We start from the raw sequence: 26007 nt of genomic DNA on the forward strand, positions 1-26007 counted from the left end.
TACACTAGTTCATTGGTGCTAAACTGGATAGTTGGAAGGTTCCTTGTTACCAGGCCAGAATGGGTTTGGATATATTTAGCTCCCTTAAGGTTTCATAGAAGGTTGGAGGCCTGCAGAAACACATGTAAGAATCAATAACTGAAGAGGGAGTTGTAGGAGGGTTACTGAGTCTTGACTACAGGGTTCCAAGTCAGGCTGGTTTAGAATTTAGGTGGAATGAAGATGAAATAGGAATGGAATGGCAGTGGCAAGTCATGGATATATATGAAAGGGAGAATAAAGCTGAGGAAGGAAATCTAGATACACAAAATTCTGAGGGGTATATTGGGATGGTAACAAGATCTCTTTCTAGCCCAAGATAAACTGGAATTTACTATGTCCCAGGCTGGTCTCCAACTCAAGATCCTCTGCCTCCCCAGTACTGACCTTAAAGGTCATGGCTAATACTGACTGTTTATATTTGGTTCTTAGCCAGCCAGGTGTGGTGGTCCATGCCTTTAATCCCAGATGCTGGGGTTTTAGGGATAAAGTACTGTTACTCATTTAAGTTCAAGTGTTAAGTGTGAGGTGCTGGTTTGAGACCTAGCAGAAAGGATCAAGGAAGGTCAAGGTCAGCCTAAGCTACTCAGACCCCATTCCAGAAAAAGTGAAATAAGTTACAATCATTTTTTTTTTTTTTTTTGGGAATTACATTAAGCCATGTGAATGAGTAAGATCTTGGAGAAATTTCACAGTATATCATCCAAAAGAGGACATGATGGAGGCAGAGGTAAACTTGAAAAGGTAAGAGATGATCTCTTTCCTCCCCACCCACCCCCCGCAAAAATAAAAGCACATCTGGGGGCTGGAGAGACTGCCCATCAATTTTAAAAAGCACGCCTTTAATCCCAGCACTCGGGAGGCAGAGGTAGGAGGATCCGAGAGTTTGAGGCCACCCTGAGAATACATAGTGAATTCCAGGTCAGCCTGAGCTAGAGTGAGACCCTACCTTAGAAAACCAAAAAAAGGCACTTTCCTGCAAAGCCTAATGACTCAGGTTCAATTACCTACCCCTCCACGTAAAGCCACATGCACAAAGTTATGTTGGCATCTGGAGTTAATTGCAGTGGGTAGAGGCCCTGGTACACCCATGAATCATTTCCATTCCTTCTCCCCACCCACATGTAAATTTTATTTTTAAAATATCCATCTGGAGGCTGGGAGATGATGGTTCAGCAATTAAAGGAGCTTGTTTGTAAAGCCTGTCCATCCAGGTTTAATTCCTCAATACCCTTATGTGGTGGTTTGAGTCGGCTTGGTTTCCAGCTGATACAGGAAGTGGATCCTTACTGGAGAGGTGTGTTGCTGAGGGCAGGTTTGGGGCTGTTCTAACCAGTTCCCCTTTGCTAGAGTTCAGCTCACTGTCCTGCTGCTGTCCACCAGATGTTGGCAAGGAGATGTCCAGCTTCTGCTCTATCTTTGCATACCATCATGAATCCTCCCCTTGAGACTGTCAAAGCAAACCCTTTCCTCTCAAGCTGCTTTTGGTCAGGTGTTATATTCCAGTAATAAGGGACATCCCCAAGTAAAGCCAAGGTGCACAAAATGGTGCATGTGTCTGGAATTGGTTTGCAGTTGCAAGAGTTCCTGGTGCACCCATTTTTCTGTTTCAAATGTTTAAAATGGGTGTGGTGTACATAACTTTAATCCCAGCACTCAGGAGGTTAGGGTAGATGAATCAATGTAAATTGAAGGCCATCTTGAGACAACATAGTCAATTCTAGGTCAGGCTGGACTAGAGTGAGACCCTATTTCCAAAAAAGTTCATTTTGAAAATGTCCATGTGGAGCTATGTGTGGTGGCTCATGTCTTTGCTTCCAGAACTGGACCAGCTGTGGTAAGAGGATCTCCTTGAGTTCAAAGCCAGCCTAGATTACAGAGTGAATTCCAGGTCAACCTGGGCTACAGTCAGTGAGAACCTACTTTAAAAAAAAAAAAAAGACTGGGCATGATGGCTCACACCTTTATTCGCAGCACTTGGGAAGTAGCACCATGAGTTCGAGGTCACCCTGAGACCATAGTACATTCCAGGTCAGCCTGGGCCAGAATGAGACCCTATCTTGCAAAACCAAAATAAAGGACTGGAGAGATAGATGGCTTTGTGGTTTAGGTGCTTACCTGCAAGGTCTAAGGATCCAGGTTCAATTCCCCCAGTACCCACCTAAAGCCAGATAGTTACACAAGTTGGCACATTCATCTGTAGTCTGGTTTACAGTGGCTAGAGGCCCCAGTGTGCTCATTCTTTACTTGCCTCTTTCAAATAAATATTAAAAAAAAAAAAAAAGAACTGGAATGATTGATGGCTTAGTGATTAAGGCACTTGCCTGCAAAGCCTCAGGACTCGGGTTCAATTCCCCAGTACTCAGGTAAAGCTCAATGCACAAAGTGGAAAATAAAATATTTTAATGTGCCAAGCGTGGTGGCTCATGCCTTTAATCCCAGCACTCGGAGGCAGAGGTAGGAGGATCACTGTGAGTTCAAGGCCAGCCTGAGACTCGAGTGAATTCCAGGTCAGCCTGAGCTAGAGTGGCACCCTACCTTGAAAAACAAAAAAAAAAAGGGGGGGGGATTAAAGGCGTGTGCCACCACGCCCGGTTTAAAAAATGTATTTTCATGTTTCTGTTTGGGGGGGTTTCAAGCTAGAGTCTTGCTCTAGCCCATGCTGACCTGGAATTCCCTATTGTAGTCTCATGGTGACCTTAAACTCTCAGCAAACCTACCTCTGCCTCCAGGTAATGACATACAGCACCACACCCAGCTTAAAAAAATTTTGAGCTGGGTGTGGTAGTCCACACCTTTAATTCCAGCACTCAGAAGGTACAGGTAGGATTGCCATGAGTTCGAGGCCACCCTGACAATACAAATTACTGAATTCCAGGTCAGCCTAAACTAGAATGAGATCCTACGTTGAAACTACCCCCCCCAAAAAAAAAGGCTTTACAAGCAGACATGAGAGACTGGACATACCAGGAACTCTAGCTGCTGCAAATGAACTCCAGATGAATGCATCACTTTGTACATCTGGCTTTGCATGGGTGCTGGGGAACAGTACCTCTGTTGTTAGGCCTTGCAGACAAGCATCTTAAATGCTGAGCCATCTCTCCAGCCCCCAGATGGTAACTTTTGACAGAGATTACCCCCCTCAATTGGGAAACCCCAACAGTATATGGTGTGGGGCCCTATGTCAGCTCAGGAAATACTGGAAATCCTAAAGAGCTTGTTGTATGCAATCTGAAGATGGTAACAAGAGAGGACTTTTTCATCTTAAATTCCCAATCCCAGCTCACAACCTTTCCTCTTCCTTTCTCTTCCTTCCTTTGCAGGGGTTAAATTTTGGGTCTTGGTTGGGGATTTAACTCAGTGGATGAGTTACTTGCCTAGAAAGCACAAGACCCTGGATGAGGTTCTCAGCACTGGGAAAATTAAAAATCACAAAAAGACCTGTAAAAAAAGGGGGGGAAAGCCAGGTGTCGTGGCGCATGCCTTTAATCCCAGCACTCAGAAGACAGAGGTAGGAGGATCACTGTGAGTTCAAGGCCACTCTGAGACTCCATAGTGAATTCCAGGTCAGCCAGGGCTAGAGGGAGACCCTACCTCGAAAAACCAAAAAAAAAAAAAAAAAAAGGGGGGGAGTGGCTGGAGAGATAGTGAGCAATTTAGGTGCTTGCCGGGAAAGCTCCCCAGAACCCACGTACTGCAGATGCAGAAGGTACATGTGTACAAGGTGGCGCATGCATCTAGAGTTGGGTTGCAGTGGCTAGAGGCCCTAGCATGCCAATTCTCTGTCTCATTTAAAAAAAAGGGGGGGGGAATTTTGGGTAACCCCTTTGACCCCCCTTTTTTTCAAGGTAGGGTTTCACTCTAGCCAGGCTGACCAGGAATTCATTATGTAGTCTCAGGGTGACCTCAAACTCATGGTGATCCTACTACCTCTGACCCCTAAATCCTGGGATTAAAGGAATGGGCCATGAATCACACCTGGCTTGCTTTCTTCTTTTTCTTTTTTTTTGGGGGGGGGTGTGTGTGGCAGCTCTTTTGAGGAAAAAAAAAGATATTTATTTGAGAGAAAGAGGCATATAGAGAATTGAGCATGCCAGGGCCTCCAGCCATTGCAAATGAACTTTAGACATATGTACCACACCTTGTGCATCTGGGGCCCTGGGGAATTGAACCTAGGTCCTTGGGCTTTGCAGGCAAGCACCTTAAACATTAAGCCTATTGCTTTCCCTTTTTAATATTTTATTGATTTGCAAGCAGAGGGACACACAGAGAAAGATGGAGAGAGAGGGAATGGGCATGCCAGGGGCTACAGCCACTGCAAACAAACTACAGATACATGCATCAGTTTGTGCATCTGGCTTTACGTGTGAACTGGGGAATCAAACCCATATTGATAGGCTCTATAGGCAAGTGCCTTAACTACTGAGAAATCTCTTCAGCCCTTTGTCCTTTTTGAGACGTTTACTGTATGGCCTCCAATGTACTATCTTCCTGTTTTGGCCTCTGACGGTCTATGATTACAGGCAAGGCTTGTATTGTGGACTTTATCATTTTCCTTGGTTTGCCTCTTTGGTCTTAGTGTACCTGTTTTGAGGTTTCACTTTACCCCAATTCCCAAGGTTCTCCAAACTCTAATCATGTCAGAACCATGGTCAGAACCCTTCCATAATATTTCAGTCTGTAGACAGAGGTGTTACTCCATAGATCTGTCACTTCCGAGGGCACTCTTTGTTCCAGTTCACTTGGCAGTTTCCCACATCTTCACTGAGTTTCATTGAAAGTTCTGCCTCTCCCTGCTGTCTCGTCCACTGAGACTTCACTTGGACGTCCAATCCTAACTATGCCCAACCTAGGCTGAGTCAATGGCTCTTTGTGTAGCTCTTGCGTGGTTGATACTCGGCCCCGTTTGGAGCGCAGGATCGGTTTGTTTTGCTCCGTACAAACCTTATACACCCGATTTCGACAAGCCAAGATTCACGCATTCTTCCCTGTCGCTCGTTTGTCAGTCCACTTGTCCTGATTAATTGTTGCTTCACAAAATACACAGGCCACGGTGGCGGGGCCCACGCGGAGAGGAGCGAGCCGGGCCCAAGGAAACAGCCGCTCGCACTTCCCCGGGTGTCCGCCAGGGGCCGCCGCGCTCTCGTTTTCCAGTTTCTGGCCAGGCAGGGTCGGTCGGGGCCGGAGGCCTGCAGAGCGCATGCTCCGGGGCAGTTCGCGGCCCGGCCGCCGAGCGCTGGAGTTCCTCGGGGCCGCCCCGCACCGCACCCAGGTAGGTCTGGCGTTTTTGCTTCGCCGCGAGAGAGGCCGGGGGTCGGGAGGACGGCGGCTCCGTGAGGGAGCGGGGCGTCTGCGCGCGTGCCCGCCCGTCCGCCCGCGTCGGGCAGCACAGACCCCACGTGAAGCCGGCGGCCGGAAGGTGCGGTGCGGGCGCGCGTGCTCAGGGCCCGCCTCGCCGGAGCTGGGGCCGCGCGGTCCCGCCACCGCCACCGCTTACGCGCGCCCTACGGCGGCCGCGCGGGCGGGAGATTCAAACGGCCCGTGCGCGGCCGGAGGAGCCGGAGCGCGCGGCCGCGATGTCCTCCCGGGTGTCCCCGCGGCGGGGGGGGGGAGGGGGCGCGCACGGGTCTTGTCCAGCCCTGGTTTGGCGAAGTCTGCCCGCGGCTTCCACAGACACGCCGGCCGCCGCCGGTCACTGCGGGTTGAAGAGGTGTGCCTCGAACCCCCTCAGCCCCGAGTGACAACGCACTGTTGCTGCCCGCCCGCGTGCCTTGCTGTTCCTGCCCTGCCCGGCAACGATGATGACAAAGGCCGGCCCCGTTTGTTCTTGAGCGAGTGCTGAGCATCTCCACTTGCACGTGCCCCGTGATCTCTGAAGCATGCCTTGGGAGCTCGGGCGCCTCTGTTGGCAAGTCCATTCATTCATGCACCCACCCGAAATTGATTGAACTCCTCCAGCCTCAGTTGACTTGTGTACCGCAGCAGCAGAAGTTGACTGTATAAAATGTTGGGGGAATACCTTTAAAGGAACCTACATGTGGAAGGTCAGGGAGGGCTTTCCAGGCGGATTTTCAAGTAGTCACTAGTCAGGATGACCCAGGCACAGGGTACAGCATATGCATGGCTGGAAGGTGTCAGTGAGTGTTCTGGACACCGACACCACAGGGATTCACCGCCTGGAGAAAAGGGGCAAAAGGATACAGCGGTGTGTGGGGGCCTGTGTCTGGAGTGGGCGTGGAGGAGGCAGGGAAAGCTCCCCCCAAGAAGGACATCCTAGTGGAGTTTGAGAAGATGAATTAGTGGTTCACCAGGTTCAGGTTGCACACAGCCGAAGAACGGGAATCTGGTTTTGCTGCCACCCAGTCCCCTTGCGCCTTAGTTTCCTCGCTTGTAGATTGAAGGCAAGAAGTATGTGATGAAGATTACTAATATCGTATGGTTTCTATAACGTAGTGGTTCTAACCTCTGCTGGAAGTTATGTCCCCTTTCTCCTGGATAAAATGAACCCCCGAGCCCCCAAACAGTTCCACACACTTGGGGGACCTGGCTGTGAAGTATGCCAACTGGCATAACAGCAGCTCAGCAAATGTCTTCCCTTCTCTCCTGGGAACCTCTCACACAAAGAGTTTCTTTAGCCTCTAAGTCTAATGGGCATACTAGTGTGGGGACAGCTGTTGTGGTCCCTGGGCCCTCCAGAAACGAGGCTGTGGTGAGGTCACAGGGTTGCAGCAGGAACACTGATTTCCCTGGTAGACTGTCAGCAAATGGGGAAGCACGTTGGGAAGCAGTTCTGCACTGGTGTTTATCTTGTCTCTGACCATCCTGGAGCATATCCCTGAGCTTCCTCCTCTTTCCTCTTTCTTTGTCTGTACAGTACACATGGGTAGTCACACACAGCTCAGGGGATGGGTGTGAACACTTAAGAAAGGTTCATATACCTATTGCTGGAAATTGACTCCTTTCAGACGTTGGTGACTGTCTCCCAGATTATAAACTCTGTAAACTCCTTAAAGATGGATATTGGGAGATGGAAGTGGTAACCTGAATATGATGATAAAAGAAAGAAAATAAAGGGTTGGAGAGATGGCTTAACACTTAAGGGGCTTGCCTGCAAAGCCAGAGGACCCAGGTTCACTTCCCCAATATTGACATGGCTCATGTGTCTGGCATTTGTTTGCAATGGCTGGAGGCCCCAGTGTACCAGTTTTTTCTTTTTCTCCCTACTCTCTCTCTAAATAAATTAAAAATAAAATATGCCAGGTGTGGTGGCCCATGTTTAATCTCAGCATTTGGGAGGCAGAGGTAGGAGGATCGCTGTGAGTTCAAGGCTACCCTGAGACTACATAGTGACTTCCAGGTCAGCCTGGGCTAGAGTGAGACCCTACCTCAAAAAACTAAATAAATAAATAAAATGGTGGAGCACTTTGCTAGATACTCACTACCATATCTTCAACAGAAGAAATTAGTCCTTTTTACAGATTGTTTTATTTATGCTAGATGAACCCATGGCCTTTTTTATTTTATTTTATATATTTGCAGGTAGGGTCTTACTGTAGCCCAGGCTGACCTGGAATTCACTATGTAGTCTCAAACTCATGGCTGTCCTCCTACCTCTGCCTCCTGAGTGCTGGGATTGAAGGCGTGCGCAACCACACCCAGCTTAATTATTTTTTATTGATAGCCTCCATACATATACACAGTACACCATGATCATAACCCTGCTTTGTCTCTCCCTCCCCTGAATCTCTTTCTGACTAGTTCTATTATGCAGGTCTTTTGTAGGTATCATCAGCCACTGTGACATCATTAATATCACTGTGTGTGTCTGGAAGAAAACAGTACAAAATATTCCTCCCCTCTGATTTTTTTTTAAATTTTTATTTATTTATTTATTTGAGAGTGACAGACACAGAGAGAAGGACAGATAGAGGGAGAGAGAGAGAATGGGCATGCCAGGGCTTCCAGCCTCTGCAAACGAACTCCAGACGCGTGCGCCCCCTTGTGTATCTGGCTTACGTGGGACCTGGGGAACTGAGCCTCGAACCGGGGTCCTTAGGCTTCACAGGCAAGCACTTAACCGCTAATCCATCTCTCCAGCCCCCCTCTGATTTTTTTTTAAGGTAGCATCTCACTAGCTCAGGCTGTCCTGGAATTCACTATGTAGTCTCAGGGTGGCCTCGAACTCAGAACGATCCTACCACCTCCCAAGTGCTTGGATTAAAGGTGTGCACCACCATGCCCAATTTAAATAACATTCTTTCTGCCACTTCTCCCACAAAGGTTCTTAGAGATGTCTCAGTACGAAACACTCTACTGCCTCTTAGTTTTATTTATTTGCTTTTTTGAGGTAGGGTCTCATTCTAGCCCAGGCTGACCTGGAATTCACTATGTAGGGTGGCCTCAAACTCATGGCAATACTCCTACCTCTGCCTCCTGAGTACTGACATTGAAGGTGTGTACCACTATGCCCAGTTTGTTTTGTTTGTGTTTGTTTATTTTTCATTTATTTATTTGCAAGCAGAGACAGACAATTGGTGTGCCTGGGCCTCCAGTTACTGCAAAGGAACTATTGATGCCAGATGTGTGTGCTCCTGTGGGTGCTGGGGAGGAATCAAACTCAGGTCGTTAGGCTTTGCCAGCAACCGCCTTAGCCACTGAGATAGGAGGACCACCCTGAATGTGGGTGGGACTGTCTTATGGGCTGGGCTCCCAGACTGAATGAAAAGGAGAAAACAAGAGCCCTACCAGCTTTCTGGTTCCTGACTGCTGATTGTGACACCACATTGTGCTCCTGTGGTCAGGCCTTCCCTGCCTTTATCCCTTCAGACTGTAAGCAGAAATAAGCCCTCTCTCCCTTAAGTTGTCTTTAAATAAATAAATAAATGTGTGTGTGTGTATGTGTATATGTTTCATTTAATTTTTTTGTGAAAGAGGCAGATATATGGAGAGAATGGGCACACTAGAGCCTCTAGCCACTGCAGAGGAACTCCAGACTCATGTGCTGTCTTGTGCATCTGGCTTTACATGGGTACTGGAGAATCAAACTCAGGTCCTATCTGCCCCTTTCTCCCTCTCCAGTAAGTAAAACATTTTTAAAATGTTTAAAAAATATTTATTTTCAAACAGAGAGAATGGGCATGCCAGGGCCTCTAGCTGCTGCAGAAGAACTTTAGAAGCATGTGCCATTTCGTACATTTCGCTTTATGTGCATCCTGGGGAACTGAACCTGGGTCCTCAGGCTTTGTAGTCAAGCCTTTAACTGCTAAGCAACCTCTCTAACCCCAAATCTCATCCTTTATCCAGCTATTACTCAATTCTTGAAATAAATGTTGAGAGGTGAAATTGTTGGACAATTACTATTTTATTTTTTAATTTATTTTGGTTTTTTGAAGTGTGGTCTCACTCTAGCCCAGGCTGATCTGGAATTCACTATATAGTGTCAAAGTAGCCTGGAATTCACAGCAATCCTCCTACTTATGCCTCCCGAGTGCTGGGATTAGAAGTGTGCACCACACCAAGCTTTTTTTTTTTTTTTTTGGTAGGTTCTCACTGTAGCCCAAGCTGACCTGGAACTCAATGTGATTCTTCTATCTCTGTCTCTGGAGTGCTGGGAGTGCCACTGCCCAATTCCAATTCCTCATTTTAGGGTATTTGACAAATATTTCTTAATTGGCACAGGAGGATGTTGGGCATTTCTAACATGTATTTGGGTGGGTTTTTTAGGAGAAGATGCCACCAAAGCGCATAGCTAAGAGAAGGTCACCCCCTGAAGATGCCATCCCCAAAAGCAAGAAGGTGAAGGGTAAGTGGCCTTGGTCTTGTTCAGGGTGCAGGTGGCTTCGTGGGACACAGAATCTGGGTCTTTGCTCCTTCCTCCTTGATTTAGAGCTGATGCCCAGCTCAGTCTCATCTGTATCTCATGGAATCCCACCCTTTGGCAAAAGAGGTTGAGTTTGAGACTGAGCAAAAAGTACAATACCCTGTAGGACAGCCTCAGCTACATATCCAGCTTGAAACCAGCCTCACCTATATGAAAAAAACCACTCAGACACAGCTGACCAAAAACTAGATCCTAGAACATTGTCCCAGATTGTAGTGAATTACAGTGAAGCTCAAGTCTGAGCTTTGCCACTCTCTACCTGTACAACCATAGGCAAGTCATGAAGCTGGCTGAGCCTTTCAGGATTAGGTGAGAGAATGTACTGGCATCATTTGAGGGGGTCATCTTGTGATTTTTCTCTCTCCTGTGACCCCAGAATGGGGCGTGGACAAGAGAAATTCACCCTCGATCTGGGAGGGGAGAGGAAGAACCCATGCTCAGACAGTGTCTGTCTTTTGCAGACTCTCGTAACCAGGCAGTGAGGGCCACTGTCTCCCGCCGAGGTCCCGCTGCCCGCTCCTGCCAAGGTGTCTGTGGGCCAAGCCCTCCTGACCAGAAAACCCAACCAGGTGGCTCCCTGCCCAGTGCAGCCCCTGCACAGCTGCAGTGGCCCTGGCAGCCATGTCCACACCCTGGGGAAGGGGCTGGATGCCATTGGCTTTCAAGAGCTGCAGCTGGCTTCCATTGGCTGCCAGGAGGCCTTGTACCCATCATTGGTTGGCCCATACAGCTCCGAAAATGCATCTGTGGGCTTTCATTACTTCTTTCCCATCCTCTTAAGCTGCCAGTGTGCTGCTGACACAAGTAGAAGCGGTGGTCCATTTTCCTGTGTGAAAATGTCCAGGATTTGAAAATCACATCCTGGGGATGGAGGGATATTAGAGTAGAGGCTGGGAAGTGCTCTGGCCCAGGTTTTCTCCCTTGGTTTCGGTGCAAACTCTGCTCATTAGCCTTATACTATTGTCCTTTTCCTATAAAACAGCATCGCACTTAATCCAGAAAGTCTGCAAGTTGATTAGTATTAATAAAGTAAGCAGTCAATAAAGGGAAGACATTTTTTGTTTTTTTTTTATAATTTTTATTTATGTATTTGAGAGAGAGAGAGAATGAGCACTGCAGGCTGTAAATGAACTCCAGATGCATGTACCACCTTGTGCATCTGGCTTATGTGGGTCCTGAGGAATTGAACCTAGGTCTTTTGGCTTCACAGGCAAGTGCCTTAACCACTAAGCCACCTCTCCACCCCAGGAAGACATTATTTTAATATTTTATTTTTATTTATTTTTGAGAGAGAGAGAATGGGCGTGCCAGGGCTCTAGTCACTGCAAAGTCCAAATGCATGTGCCACCCTGTGCATCTGGCTTATATGGGTACTGAGAAATCAAACCTGGGCCATTAGATTTTGCAAGCAAGTGCCTTAACCTCTAAACTGTCTCTCCAGCCCCTTGTTTTATTATCTATTTATTTATTTGCAAGGAGAGAGAGACAGCTCTAGACCCTGCAAATGAATACCAGACACATGAGCCACCTTGTGCATATGGATTTATCTGATTACTGGGGAATCAAACCTGGGTCATTAGGCTTTGCAAGCAAGCACCTTAACCACTGAGCCATTTCTCCAGTCCTCCCTCCCTCCTTTTTATTTTATTTTACTTTATTTTATTTTGGTTTTTCGAGGTAGGGTCTTATTGTAGTGCAGGCTGACCTGGAATTCACTATGTAATCTCAGGGTGGCCTCGAACTCACACCAATCCTCCTACCTCTGCCTCCCAAGTGCTGGGATTAAAGGAAAGGTATGCGCCACCACGTCAGGCTCAGCCCCTATGTTTTTAAAATATTTTTATTGATTTGAGAGAAAATGGGCATGCCAGAGTCTCTAGCCACTGCAAATGAACTCCAGACACATGTGCCACCTTGTGTATATACCATGTAATGAGATAGGGTCTCACTCTAGTTTATGCTGACCTGGAATTCACTATGTAGCCTCTGGGTGGTCTTGAACTCAAGGTGACCCTCCTATCCATGCCCTCGGCCTGTGCTTAGATTTTTGGTTTGTATGTTTGTTTTTCCTAGAATTTTATTTGTAGTCTTAGTCTGGCCTTGAGCTCCCAGTGATCCTCCTGCCGCGGCCTTCTGAGTTGTGGGAATAAAGGCGTGCACCACCATGCCCAGCTCACCTTAGGTTTTAATGCTCAGGCAGTCCTGAGATAGATAGGGACTTTTGTTATTTTCCATTCAAAGATGAGGAAGTTTAGGCTCACAAAGATCATCATCCTGAGGGCCTTTTGGCCAAGCAAGGTCTTCATGACCCACGAGGTAAACTCTGTGTTCTTCCCTTATCTTGCCCACTCAGGGGCTGTCTTCTCACCCTTCAGTCTCACACAGGTCCCACAAAACAGAACCAGGCTTGGTGCTGACATTGGGCCAGGGTGATGTGGGCCAGCTGGGGCTGGGTGAAAATGTGATGGAGAGGAAGAAACCAGCCCTGGTACCCCTTCCAGAGGATGTTGTACAGGCTGAAGCTGGCGGCATGCATACCGTGTGTCTGAGCAAAAGTGGCCAGGTAGGTTGGGACAGGTTGGACAAGGCCTGGGGGCAATGGTAGGAGTTTTGAACCACACACATGTTCAACTGTGGAGATGATCTGCCTAGCTAAGCAGAGAGTGGCTTAAATAAGAGTGGTCCAAAAGGCCAGACCTTGCATTAATGGGGGTTTCCTTGGCACAGGTCTACTCCTTTGGTTGCAACGATGAGGGTGCCCTCGGAAGAGACACGTCAGTTGAGGGCTCAGAGATGGTCCCTGGTAAAGTAGAACTGCAAGAGAAGGTGGTACAGGTGTCAGCAGGAGACAGTCACACAGCAGCCCTCACTGAGGATGGCCGTGTCTTCCTCTGGGGCTCCTTCCGGGTAAGACAGGGTTTGGAGGACTGCATGAGGCTTCAAGATCTACTTCCCTATCCTTGTTGTACCAGTTTAACAAATCTGGCTATAAGTTAATTGTTTAACACCATGGCAAGAAAATATAGGTCCAATATATTATTATTATTTCCCCCCACTTTTTTTTTTTTTTTTTTTTTTTTTTTGAGGTAGGGTCTCACTCTTGCCCAGGCTGACCTGGAATTCACTCTAGTTCCAGGCTTGCCTAGAACTCACAGAAATCCTTCTATCTTGGCCACGGGGATTAAAGGTGTGTGCCACTACGCCCGGCTCCTTTTCCTATCTCGTTTGTGACAGGGTTTCTTGTTGCTGCTGCAAGCACCAGACTAGATGGCCCACAAGCTTTGAGTCTGCTGACTCCACCTCCCATTGCAATAGGCATATTTGGGATTGCAGCTATTGTGCCCAGCTTTACATGGGTGCTGGGGATCCACATTCTGGTTGGCACGCTTGCAGAACAAGCACCTTTAGCCACTGAGCCATCTCCCCAACCCTATAGGTATGTCATTTTGTGGCCAGGCTCCTGCCTGCTTCATTCATATCTGCTACCACCTCCTAACCTTTACCAAAACTATGGCTTCTTACAAGCCTGGATTTGGTTGGTACAGTATAGCTAAGAATGACTGTGCCCCTCTCTTAAAGGACAATAATGGTGTGATTGGGCTGTTGGAGCCCATGAAGAAGAGCATGGTGCCTGTGCAAGTGCAGCTGGACATGCCTGTGGTAAAGGTCGCCTCAGGTGAGTGTCGGGGTACTCACTGTGACCAGGAGCTAGAGAACCTTGTTCTGCGTGTGGCTCAGCTTTGGACCTTACAGATAAGCTGTTCATCCTCTGCTTTCCTCTCACTTTCAGGAAATGACCACTTGGTGATGCTGACAGCTGATGGTGACCTCTACACATTGGGCTGTGGGGAGCAGGGTCAGCTGGGCCGTGTGCCCGAGTTATTTGCCAATCGTGGTGGCCGTCAGGGACTTGGTAAGCAGCTTTGGAACCTCCTGTGGGACAATGGTGAAAGTGAAGGGTGGAAGAGAGTATCTACAGTCAAGCTTACATCAAATGGATTCCACTGTTGGTTAAGAATTCAGACTTTGGCCAGGCATGGTGGCACACGCCTTTAATCCCAGCACTCAGGAGGCAGAGGTAGAAGGACTGCCATGAGTTCAAGGCCACCCTGAGACTACACAGTGAATTCCAGCTCAGCTTGAGCTAGAGTGAGACCATACCTTGAAAAACAAAAAAAAAGAACTCAGATTTTGGCTGGGTATGTTGCTGCTCACCTTTGATCCCAGAACTGGGAGGCAGAGGTAGGAGGCTCAAGGATCCAGGATCACTGTGTATTCTAGGCCAGCCTAGATAAGACCCTACCTCACAAAAAAAGAAAGAAAGAAAAGAACTCAGACTTTGGAGAGCGATTACCCTTGATCTGAATCCTTTTCTGTGACCTACCAAGTCTGCGATCCTGAATGTAGTTTATAAAGAGTGTCTGGCACATAGGAAGTTCCAGGTAACCATTACTTTGCATGGCTACTGGAATCTGAGTGAGGTACTTGCGTTCTCTTGGCCTAAGTTATCTCTTCTGTGACATAGGAATGAGTTTGGGAAATTTTCTAAGGGAACAGAGCTTACACTGCACCATGAATACCCAGAACAGTCTCAAAAGAGAATGGATTGTATACCTGTGTTGGGGAGATGGCTCAGTGGTTGAGTTGTTGAAAGCACTTGCTTACAAAGCCTGATGGCCTGGGTTCAATTTCCCAGGACCTATATAAAGCCGGATGCACAGTGTGGCCCATGCATCTGGAGTTTGCAGTGGCAGGAGGCCCCTGTTGTGCCCATACTTTCCCTCCCTCCCTCCTGTGTGTGTGTGTGTGTGTGTGTGTCTGTCTGTCTGTCTGTCTCTCTCAAATAAATAACCACTGGGCATAACGGTGCATGCCTTTCTTTAATCCCAGTACCCAGGAGGCAGAGGTAGGAGGATGACTGAGTTTAAGGCCAGCTTGGAACTACAGAGTGAGTTCCAGGTCACACAAGGCAAGAGTGAGATGCTACCTCAAAAAAAAATAAATAAATAGGGCTGGAGAGATGGCTGAGCGGTTAAGCGCTTGCCTGTGAAGCCTAAGGACCCCGGTTCGAGGCTTGGTTCCCCAGGTCCCACGTTAGCCAGATGCACAAGGGGGCGCACGCGTCTGGAGTTCGTTTGCAGAGGCTGGAAGCCCTGGCGCGCCCATTCTCTCTCTCTCCCTCTCTCTGTCTTTCTCTCTGTGTCTGTCGCTCTCAAATAAATAAATAAAAAATTTAAAAAAAAATAAATAAATAAAAATAAATAAATAAATAAATTTAAAAAAAAACCCTGCTTAGCCTCCCTCCAGGGGCTTTTACAATAGAAGTATGAGGATTAGAAGAAAGGGCCCTGGTGTGTCTGTCACTGACCCTCATTTCCTGTTTTCTTGCAGAACGACTCTTGGTGCCCAAGTGTGTGCTACTGAAATCCAGGGGGAGCCGGGGCCATGTGAGGTTCCAGGATGCCTTCTGTGGTGCCTATTTTACTTTCGCCATCTCCCGCGAGGGCCATGTATATGGCTTTGGCCTCTCCAACTATCACCAGCTTGGTGAGTCCCAACTCCAGCATCAGGCATGACCCAGTGGCCTGGATTCCAAGGCTCCCTCACTGTTCATGCTTTGGGGTAACCTCACCCTCAGAGCCATAGTTGTATCACTTGTCATATCCTGGTGAGGATGGCCTTACTAGGCTCGGGATTGAAGAGGGCAGATCTTGGAACACTTTCACCCCTTTTGGCAGGAACACCGGGCACAGAATCTTGCTTCGTACCACAAAACTTAACATCTTTCAAGAACTCCACCAAGTCCTGGGTGGGCTTCTCTGGTGGCCAGCACCATACAATCTGCATGGATTCAGAAGGTAGGGCCTCCAAGTCCTGCATTGGAGGCAGACTGGTCTCTGAGACTGAGCTTGGCTAGACTTCTGGGACTTGGGTTGGGTCCATGAGGGTCATTCCCTACCCCAAATGTGGAAGAGATTCAGGCCTTACAACCTGGTGTAGTAGGGATAAGGTCCCATGGACACAGGACTTACGTGACCTGCTTCTCACTTTGCCTTCAGTACCCCACCACAACTTCTCATCTCTCCCCTTCCTCCATAGGAAAAGCCTACAGCTTAGGCCGGGCTGAGTACGGGCGGCTGGGCCTTGGGGAAGGTGCTGAGGAGAAGAGCATACCCACGCTCATCTCCAGGTTGCCCACCATCTCTTCAGTGGCTTGTGGGGCATCTGTGGGGTATGCTGTGTCCAAAGATGGTGAGTGGAGCTGCTCATACATGGTGTGGCTGGAACCTGAGGGTCATGTGTTTTAGCAATCAGGCTGTGGTGTCCACCATCATGTGGAGCAAAGGTGCAGAGCAGTATTAGCAGTCAAACAAATGATTTGACCCTGAGTAAAAGCTTTGGCTTTGAACATAATGAATAATAAAGCTGGGCATGGTGGTTCATGCCTGTAATCCCAGCATTTAGGAGGCATGATGATTGCTTTGAGTTTAGATCAGCCCAGGTGACAGATCCTGTGTCCAACAAAAGGAAAACAAAAAACTGTTATATAGAGGTGACTCATGCAGACGGGGGAAACAGTTAAGGAACAGGTACCACTGGGGCCCAGGAAGAACTTGGGACTTGAACTCAGATCTCCACATTCCTAATTCAGGCTTTTTCTCTACCATGGTAACCTCTTTTTGTATCATCTTTGCAGAGAACTAAGAGTCATAGGGAAAAGGAGGCTTAGTAACTTAGGGTACTGGCCAGCACAGTGGAGGAGGTATGAGCACTTGACCATGGAGGTCCTTATAATTCAGGTTGGCAGAGATGCTTGATCTGAGTGTATTTGGGAAACTTTCTAAGGGAACAGAGCTTACACTGCACCATGAATACCCAGAACAGTCTCAAAAGAGAATGGATTGTATAGAATTTAGGGAGTAGCCAATCATGAATGGCATACTAGGAACAAGGATGATGTCCTCTATTTGGTTCTCCTAACTCCTATGAACCCAGAGGGACTGAGAACCTTGCCTGATTACTGTATGTATTTGTTTTGTTTTTTTGAGGTAGAGTCTTGCTCTAGCTCAGGCTGACCTGGAATTCACTATGTAGATTCAGGCTGGCCTTGAAATCACAATCTTCCTACCTCTACCTCCTGAGTACTGGGATTAAGGGCATACGCCACCATGCCCGGCCTCTGATTACTATTTATCGAGATGAAAATTCACCCGAATGTCTCAGTTTTCTCATGGTAGGGAAAAGCAAGGCCAGGAATTCCAGAAATAGTCACTCCTATTTCTCTGACTTACAGGTCGTGTTTTTGCCTGGGGCATGGGCACTAACTACCAGCTTGGCACAGGACAGGATGAGGATGCCTGGAGCCCCGTGGAGATGAGCGGCAAACAGCTAGAAAACCGTGTGGTTTTATCTGTGTCCAGTGGGGGCCAGCACACAGTCTTACTAGTTAAGGACAAGCAACAGAGCTGATGATGTCTGAGGGCCTGGCTTCTGGCTCCCTACCCTGCCTCAGAACAGGAAAGCAGCTAAAGAGACTCCTGAAGGCCTTTCCCTAGCCCTGAGTGCTTTGTCACCTCCTGCCTTTTCTCATCAGCAGAGCAAATTCCTTTTCTTCTTTTTCTTCCTCCTTTCTGGACTAATCCTGGGATTTGCAGGATGAAGGGGGCCGAGAGGGGTTCTCAGAAGGAACACTGCTTACCCTAGACCTATGTGGTTACACTTTTCCTCTCTCCTACTCCCTTGTCTCCCATGGTCCTGGCTGGCCCTGACTTTGCCTACCAAAAACCAAAACTTCCTCCCTTGGGGTTTGGAGAAGTTGGGGCTCCATCAAGCCCCACTCGAGTCATTTCCACTCTTCCTGTCCTTAGCAGTACACGGGAAAACAGATGGTGCAGTCATCAGATCCTGTTGTGAAACCCTTGCCTGGGCAATCTCGACAAAGGCTTTGCCAGGGCTGTGGATAATCCCAAGCCAAATATTTGGCTCTAAACAGGTGTCCATGGGGCAAAAGACAGTGATCCACTTGAAGAAAGCCAGCTAGCTGTTCCCCCAAAAGCACAAAGCATTCTCCTGTCTCTCAGGCATTGCCTGTGCGTTCCCCTGTCATTTGGCCTCGCCTGCTACCTGGACTGGAAAGCCATCTTGGTGCTGCTGGGCACTTAAGGCACAATGTTGGGGGAGAGAAGGGGATGGGTTTTATAAGTGGCAATTCTGAGGGGGGCTGGGAAAGAGGTTTGAGGGGCAGAGGCTGGTCCTAAGAAAAGGAAGCAGCAACTTGTATAGTGGCTGAGAAAATAGTTTTGATTTTTTTTTAATTGTAAAATATTTTGGAGGGGACAGTAAAATCTTTTAACATTTTTAATAAATTTAGAGTTTTATAAAATAGGATACTTGTTTTCTACTCACTCCCCGGGATTTTGTTTTGATTTTTGAGGGAACACCTGCTGTATGCCTGGCATTGCCCATGAATCTGTCAAGACTAGCTCAAAAGACATCAAGAGGTGCCAAGGTGCCCATGTCTATCATCTAGCAGCTGCCATATGGCCACTCCCGCAGGTTCTTCTAATTCATTGAAAAGAAGAGTTTGGTGTTTATGATTTGGGAATCACTGAATTTTTTTTTTTTTTTAAGTTAGGGTCATTCTGTAGCCCAGGCTGACCTGAAATTCACTATATAGTTTCAGGGTGGCCTCATGGCAAACCTCCTCCTCTTGCCTCCCAAGTGCTGGGATTAAAGGCATGCACCACCACACCTGGCTGGATCTTTTGTTTGTTTGTTTTGTTTTTCAAGGTACGGTGTAGCCCAAGATGACCTGGAGTTGACTATGTATTCTCAGGGTGGCCTCAAACTCTCAGCAATCCTCCTACCTCTGCCTCCTGAGTGCTGGGATTAAAGGCATGCACCACCACCACCTGGCTTTTTGGATTTTTTTTAAGGATGCTTAAAACAAGAAGTGTGATGGATCATTTAATTTTCTAATTCTAAATCGATTTTTTTTTTTCTAGGTAGGGTCTCACTTTAGCCAAGCTGACCTGGAAATATCACTTATGTAGTCTCAGAGTGATCTTGAACTCATAGTGATCCTTCTACCTCTGCCTCCCAAGTGCTGGGATTAAAAGCATATGTCACCACGCCTGGTTCCCAAATCAAGATTTTTTTTTTAATTTTTTGTTTTTCATTTATTTATTTGAGAGCGACAGAGAGAGCAAGAGGCAGATAGATAGAGAATGGGCACGCCAGGGCCTCTAGCCACTGCAAAGGAAATCCAGATGTGTGCGCCCCTTGTGCATCTGGCTAATGTGGGTCCTGGGGAACCAAGCCTCAAACCGGGGTCCTTAGGCCTGACAGGTAAGCACTTAACCGCTAAGCCATCTCTCCAGCCCCCAAATCGAGATTTTTAATCGGTATTTTCAATAGCTGGTGTATTTATTTAAAATTATTTATGGAGTTGGGTTATAGCTCATAATTGCCTAGTATACATGAAGGCCTAGGTTTGATTCCCTTCCCAGCACCAATAAATAATTACTTGACAATGTATATGTAAATGTAGGTTTTTATAAATATGTGAGTATTAAGTTATAGGGCTGATTATAGTGGTCACCAGCTACATATAGCTATATTTCCACTGAAATTCAATTTAAAAATTTATCCTGCCTGGCATAGTGGTGCACACCTTTAATCCTGGCACTCAGGAGACAGGTTCACTGGGTTCAATGCTAGCCTGAAACTACATAGTGAGTGAGTTCCAGGTCAGCCTGAGCTACAGCAAGATCCAACCACGAAAAACCAAAAAAAGAAAAGAAAAATTTTTTTGGTCTTTTATTGTTTGTGGGTTGTTTTTGAGGCAGGGCCTCACTCTGGTCCAGACTGACCTGGAATTGGAATTAACTATGTAGTCTCAGAGTGGCCTCAAACTCACAACTGTCCTCCTACTTCTGCCTCCCAGGTGCTGGGATTAAGGCGTGTGCCACGACACCCAGTTTATTTTTCTTTTTTCAAAGTTTTTTTTTTTTTTTCAGGGCTGGAGAGATGATGGCTTAGCAGTTAAAGCATTTGTCTGCAAAACCAAAGGATCACAGTTTGATTCTCCAGAACCCGCATACGCCAGGAAGCACATGCACCTGCAGTCATTTGGAGTGGCTGGAGGCCCTGGCACACCCATTCTTTCTTTCTCTCAAATAAATAAAATACATATTTCTTTAATTTTTTTTTTTTTTTTGAGAGTATGGGAATGGGCACACCAGGGCCTTCAGACGGGTGCACTCCTTGTGTGCATGTGTGACATTGCACACTTGCATCTTTGAGTCTGGTTACATGGGACCTGGAGATTTTGTTTTGTTTTGCTATGTTTTGTTTTTTTGAGGTAGGGTTTCACTCTAGCCCAGGCTGACCTGGAATTCACTATGTAGTTTCAGGATGGCCTTGAATTCACAGTGATCCTCCTACCTTGACCTCCCAAGTGCTGGGATTAAAGGTGTACGCCACCACACCCCCGGCAGACCTAGAGACTTGAACATGACTTCTTAGGCTTCGTAGGCCAGCACCTTAACCACTAAGCAAACTTTCCAGCCTCTTTTTATTTTTCGAGGTGGGGTCTCACTACATCAGGCTGACCTGGAATTCACTAGGGACTCTTGAGGGTGGCCTCAAACTCATGGTGATCCTTCAACATCTGCCTCCCAAGTGCTGGGATTAAAGGCGAGGTTTTTATTTTTTGGTTTTCTGAGGTAGGATCTCCTTCTAGCCTAGGCTAACCTGGAATTCACTATTTAGTCTCAGGGTGGCCTCGAACTCCCAGAGATCCTCCTATTTCTGCTTCTGGAGTGCTAGGATTAAAGGCATGCCCTACCACCCAGCTCCTTTGATGTTTTAAGACAAGGTCTCAGGCAGTCCAAGCTAGCCCCAAATCCTATTTAGCCAAGAATAACTTTGAACTAATGTCTCTACCTTCCAAGTCCTGGGATTATAAGACTGCTCATCACACCCCACTTTGTGCAGTACTGGATATCAAACCCAGGGCTTTGTGCATAGTAGGCAAGTACTCTGCCAGCTGAGCCACACCCCCAAACCTAAGATCTTAAACTTTGTGTTGTACAAATCTCATTTAAAGTACTTGACTGGGCCAGGGGTATGGCTCAGCTATTAAGGCACTTGCCTGTAAAGCCCAACTACCTGGGTTCTATTCCCCAGTACCCACATAAATCCACATGCAAAAAGTGGCATAAGCACCTGGAGTTTGTTTGCGGTGGTTAGAGGCCCTGGCACACCCATATTCATTCATTCATTTCTTTCTCTGTTTATTAATAAAAAATATTTTAAAGTACTTGATGATAAATTGTGTCTTGTTCCAGTCAGGTTCGTGTTGCTGGCAGAAATCACGGGACCAAGAGCAGCTTTTGGGAAAAAGGATTTATTTTTGGCTTACAAACTTCAGGGGAAGCTCCATGATGGCAGGGGGAAATGATGGCATGAGCAGAGTGGACATCATCTCTGGGCCAACATAAGGTGGACAATAGCAATAGTAGAGTGTGCCAAACACTAGCAAGGGGGAGCTGGCTGGCTACAACACCCATAAGCCTGCTCCCAACAATACTCTGTCTCCAGGAAGCATTAATTCCCAAATTTCCCAAATCAGCTGGGGAACCAGCATTCAGAACACCTACGTTTATGGGAGAACATCCCTGGCCTTCATAAACTGATAACCATACATAATTTAAAATGCAATGCATTCAAAGTCCCCAAAGGGCTAGAGGGATGACTTAGTGCTTAAAGCATTTGCCTGCAAAGCCAAAGGACCACGTTCGCTAGATGCACAAGGGGGCGCATGCGTCTGGAGTTCATTTGCAGTGGCTGGAGGCCCTGGTGTGCCCACTCTATCTCTTCGTCTTTTTCTTTCAATTATATAAAATTAAAATAAAATATTAAAAAAAAATAAAAGTACCCATAGTTTTATCAATCCTGATGACATTCAAACATTCCCATAATCCAAGGTCTTTTAACTAAGCCATAAAACCAAAAATCCTCCCCCCCAAAAAAATAAAACATAATGACACAGAATAAAACACTCATCCTGCAGAAGATGGCACTGGCATAGCAAAGAAATATTCAACCAATACAAGACTTAAACAGGAGAAACATCAAACTCTGTAGCTCCAAGTCTAACTAGCCGAAGGCAAGTCCCATAATCCTAACCAGCAAGTCTCTGGAGTTCCAATTCCGCCCCTCCATCTAGGCTGCTCACAGTCCTGGAAAACTTCATCTGGGGCCCACAACTTTCCTTAGCACCCATCTCCTGGTTCCGTTATCTCCACTGCAACTCATCTTCACAGCTCCATCATGTCTCCATGTGCGCATCCAGCAAACCTGCTTCACACTGCCCATAGCCATTTCTAAAACACAAGACCTTGTTGTAAATTCAATGGCTACCTCTTTCCAGCATTTCTTATACTCCACAGTACCAGGTAGGGTGCCAATTTGTTGATCCAGGGGGGAATAAAGCAGACTGAAGAAAAGGACACTCCTTGAGCATTCAGGCCCCTTCAAAAGAGTCTACACTCTTCTCTTGCCCCCGTGAAGGTCAGCTGGCCCAATCTCAAAGGTGGTAATGCAACTGAAGTTTCAGCCCAAAGATTTTTCTTTCTGTGCCATATCCTTCTGCTCCCATCGGTCCATTTCTATGCATTGCAACCCTGCAGAAGAACATAACAGCAAGCCTCTCACACAAAATGCTTCTAGCCCAGTCCAGACAAAGCTCCTTTTCACCCTCATAAGCCAAATCTCACTGCATTCAGGTTGGGCAACTCTGACCAGAATAATCTATCAAGCTGTACTTACAGCACTGCACAGTGTCTCTTAGGCCAAGGTTTCAAATTCATCCACATTCCTCTTGAAATTCAGTTCCAAAAGGCCAAAGCCACACAGGTGTCTAGCAGCAAATGACACTACTCCATGGTATCAACATTACTGTTGCAGTCTGGATCACATTGCTGGCAGAAATCACCCAACCAAGAGCAGCTTTTGAGACAAAAGGGTTTATTTTGGCTTACAAACTCGAGGGGACGCTCCATGATGGCAGAGAAAAACAAAAGCATGAACAGAGTGGACATAACACCCTAGCCAACATCAGGTGGACAATAGCAACAGGAGAGTGTGCCAAACAATAAAAAGGGGAAGCTGGCTATAACACCCAAAAGCCTGCCCCCAACAATACACTGCCTTTAGAAGTTTTAATTCCCAAATCTCCATCAGCTGGGGACCCAGCATTCAGAACATGGGAGACACCTGAATCAACTACGACATGGCTCATGCTTTATGTTATGTTATGTTATGTTGTTATGTTATGTTATGAGACCATGCAAACAGAAGGCACATGTATCACTGCTTGTACAGTTTTGTAGAGGTAGGGCCTAGTGGCATGAGCCTGTGGTCCCAGCACTGTGGAGGCAGATGCTTGGTAGATCCTGAGTTCCAGAATAGCCTGTCATCAAAAACTGACTCCAGGGGGGCTGGAGAGATGGTTTAGTGGTTAAGCACTTGCCTGTGAAGCCTAAGGACCCCAGTTCAAAGCTCGATTCCCCAGGACTCATGTAAGCCAGATGCACAAGGGGGCACATGCATCTGGAGTTCATTTGCAGTGGCTGGAGGCCCTGGCACGCCCATTCTCGCTCTTTCTTTCTGCCTCTGTCTCTCTGTAGCTCTCAAATAAATTTAAAAAAAAAAAATTTTTAATTTAAAAAGTAGGCTCCAGGGCTGGACAGATGGCTTAGTGGTTAAGGTGCTTGCCTGCAAAGCTAAAGGACCCCGATTCAATTCCCCAGGACCCATGTAAGCCAGATGCATGGGCACATGTATCTGGAATTTGTTTGTTGTGGCTAGAGGCCCCTGACATACCCTTTCTCTCCCCCAACCCAAATAAATAAAAACTGACTCCAGGGGCCTGGAGAGATGACTCAGCAGTTAAGTTGCTTGCCTGCAATGTCTAAAGATCTGGGTTCAATTCTCCAATACCCATGTAAAGTCAGATGCACAAAAAAGAGACAGGCATCACAAGTTCATTTGCAGTGGCCAGAGGCCCTGGTACGCCCATTCTCTCTGTTTTATCTCTCTGCTTGCAAATAAATAAAATATATTTAAAATTTTTTAAATCTGTCTTCAAAAGAAAACCCTCATAGTGACACAGGCCTATCTATAATCCCAGCCCTTGGAAATAAAGCCACGAGGATAAGGTGTTCGAGGCCACTACAAGCAAACTCCAGATGCACTTGCTACCTTGTGCATCTGGTTTATGTGTGTACTGGGGAATTGAACCTGGGTCCTTAGGCTTCACAGGCAAGTGACATGAGTTTTTAATCCCAGCAACACTTGGGAGGCAGAGGCAGGAGTATCATAGTGAGTTCAAGCCAGCCTGAGACTACATAGTGAATTCCCCATCAACGTGGGCTAGAGATAGACCCTACCTTGAAAAACCAAAATGAAAAATAAAAAAAAATAGACTAATTCAAACTAAATTCACTGAGGGCCTTTTCCTGCTGTGATACAGGGTAGTGCCCTGGGTTGTGGAGAAATGGGACTACAGAAAGTACAAGGAGCTGGGAGTGGTGGCTCACAACCATAATCCTAGACAAAAGGATTGCCATGAGTTCCAGCTCAACCTAGAGTGTGTTCCAGGCCAGCCTGAGCTATGCAATTAAAAAAGGACGCCAAGTGTGGTGGTGCATGCCTTTAATCCCAGCACTTGGAGGCAGAGGTAGAAGGATCACTGTGAGTTTGAGGCCACCTTGAGACTACAGAGTGAATTCCAGGTAAGCCTGGGCTAGAGCATGACACTATCATGAAGAAAAAAAAAAAAAAAAGGGTAGGACATGAAGACTGATGGATTGTGGAGAGAACAGTATTATTCTGGTTTACTAATTTTTTGTTTGTTGGTTGGTTTGTTTATTCCGAGGTTGGGATCTCACTCTAGCCTAGGCTGACCTCTGGAATTCACTATGGAGTCTCAGGGTGGCCTTGAACTCACAGTGATCCTCCTACCTCTGCCTCCTGAGTGTTGGGATTAAATGCGTGCGCCACCACGCCCAGCTGGTTTACTGATTTTTTTTTTATTTTTAGCAAAATACTTTAGTCTTCCTGCTTTCTTTATTTGAAGCTTCTATTTTCCTCCCTCCCTCCCTCCCTCCCTCCCTCCTTCTCTCTCCTTCCTTCCTTCCTTCCTTCCTTCCTTCCTTCCTTCCTTCCTCCCTCCCTCCTTCTCTCTCCTTCCTTCCTTCCTTCCTTCCTCCCTCCCTCCCTCCCTCCCTCCCTCCCTCCCTCCCTCCCTCCTTTCTTTCTTTCTTTCTTTCTTTCTTTCTTCAAGCAGAGAGAAAGGAGAGAGAATGGGTGGACCAGCGCCTCCAGCCACTGCAAACGAACTACACAGATGCATGCGCCCCTTGTGCAGCTGGCTTCCCTGGGTCCTGGGGAATCCAATCCGGGTCTTTGGTTTCGCAGGCAAACACCTTAACCGCTAAGCCATCTCTCCAGCCCTGGTTTACTGACTTAAATTTTCTCTCCACGACAGAGTTAGAAAATAAAGAATCTCATTACATCCTCAACAACAAAAAGCTCACATTTGGGGGGGCCTGGAGAGATGGACAAACAGTTAAAGGCATTTGCTTGAGATATGTTTGTGTGTGTGTGTATCGGTTTTGCTGAAGGTAGTGGCAAAAAAAAAAAAAAATCTCTTTTCGAGGCAGGGTCTCGCTCTAGCTCAGGCTGACCTGGAATTCACTGTGTAGTGAGGACAATCCTACCTCTGCGAACTAGAGTGCTGGGATTACAGGCGTGCGCCACCACGCCTGTCTTAAAAAAAAAAAAGAAGAAAGGAAAACTCACATTTTGGGACGTGGGGAAGGCGCGGCGAGGGTTTGGCGTGCTCAGAAGGGCAGGCGCGGCGGGGACCCAGTTACAACCTCGCGCGGGGGCAGCGCGCGGACCCCGCCGCGCAGGCGCGGGCTCCGGCAGGTTCCCGGGAAAACCCGGAGCGGAGCGCGGAGCGGTCGGGGCCGCCGCGCTCGGCGCGTGCGCAGGAGGCCTCGCGGGCGCAGGCTCTG

The 26007-nt window shown here is 47.2% G+C and overlaps 1 protein-coding gene across 5 annotated transcripts; it reads left to right on the forward strand.

The window, feature by feature from the left end:
• The first annotated feature begins 696 nt into the window (after positions 1–696).
• Rcc1 (regulator of chromosome condensation 1) lies at positions 697–19994 on the forward strand. Of its 5 annotated transcripts, none has more exons than XM_045150700.1 (11): positions 697–783; positions 9763–9841; positions 10381–10446; positions 12295–12482; positions 12647–12826; positions 13499–13595; positions 13710–13832; positions 15311–15466; positions 15658–15777; positions 16019–16171; positions 19939–19994. In XM_045150700.1, the coding sequence occupies exons 1-11, from the start codon at positions 706–708 to the stop codon at positions 19950–19952; spliced, it is 1254 nt and encodes a 417-aa protein (XP_045006635.1). In that variant the 5' UTR covers positions 697–705; the 3' UTR covers positions 19953–19994. The 5 variants fall into 5 exon arrangements, with proteins under 5 accessions (XP_045006635.1, XP_045006631.1, XP_045006633.1 ...); XM_045150696.1 differs by lacking the exon at positions 19939–19994 and adding an exon at positions 17214–18549; XM_045150697.1 differs by lacking the exons at positions 697–783; positions 19939–19994 and adding exons at positions 5223–5311; positions 17214–18549.
• Positions 19995–26007: the final 6013 nt, after the last annotated feature.

Source organism: Jaculus jaculus, chromosome 5, assembly GCF_020740685.1.
Source record: "Jaculus jaculus isolate mJacJac1 chromosome 5, mJacJac1.mat.Y.cur, whole genome shotgun sequence".
NCBI lineage: Eukaryota > Metazoa > Chordata > Mammalia > Rodentia > Dipodidae > Jaculus > Jaculus jaculus.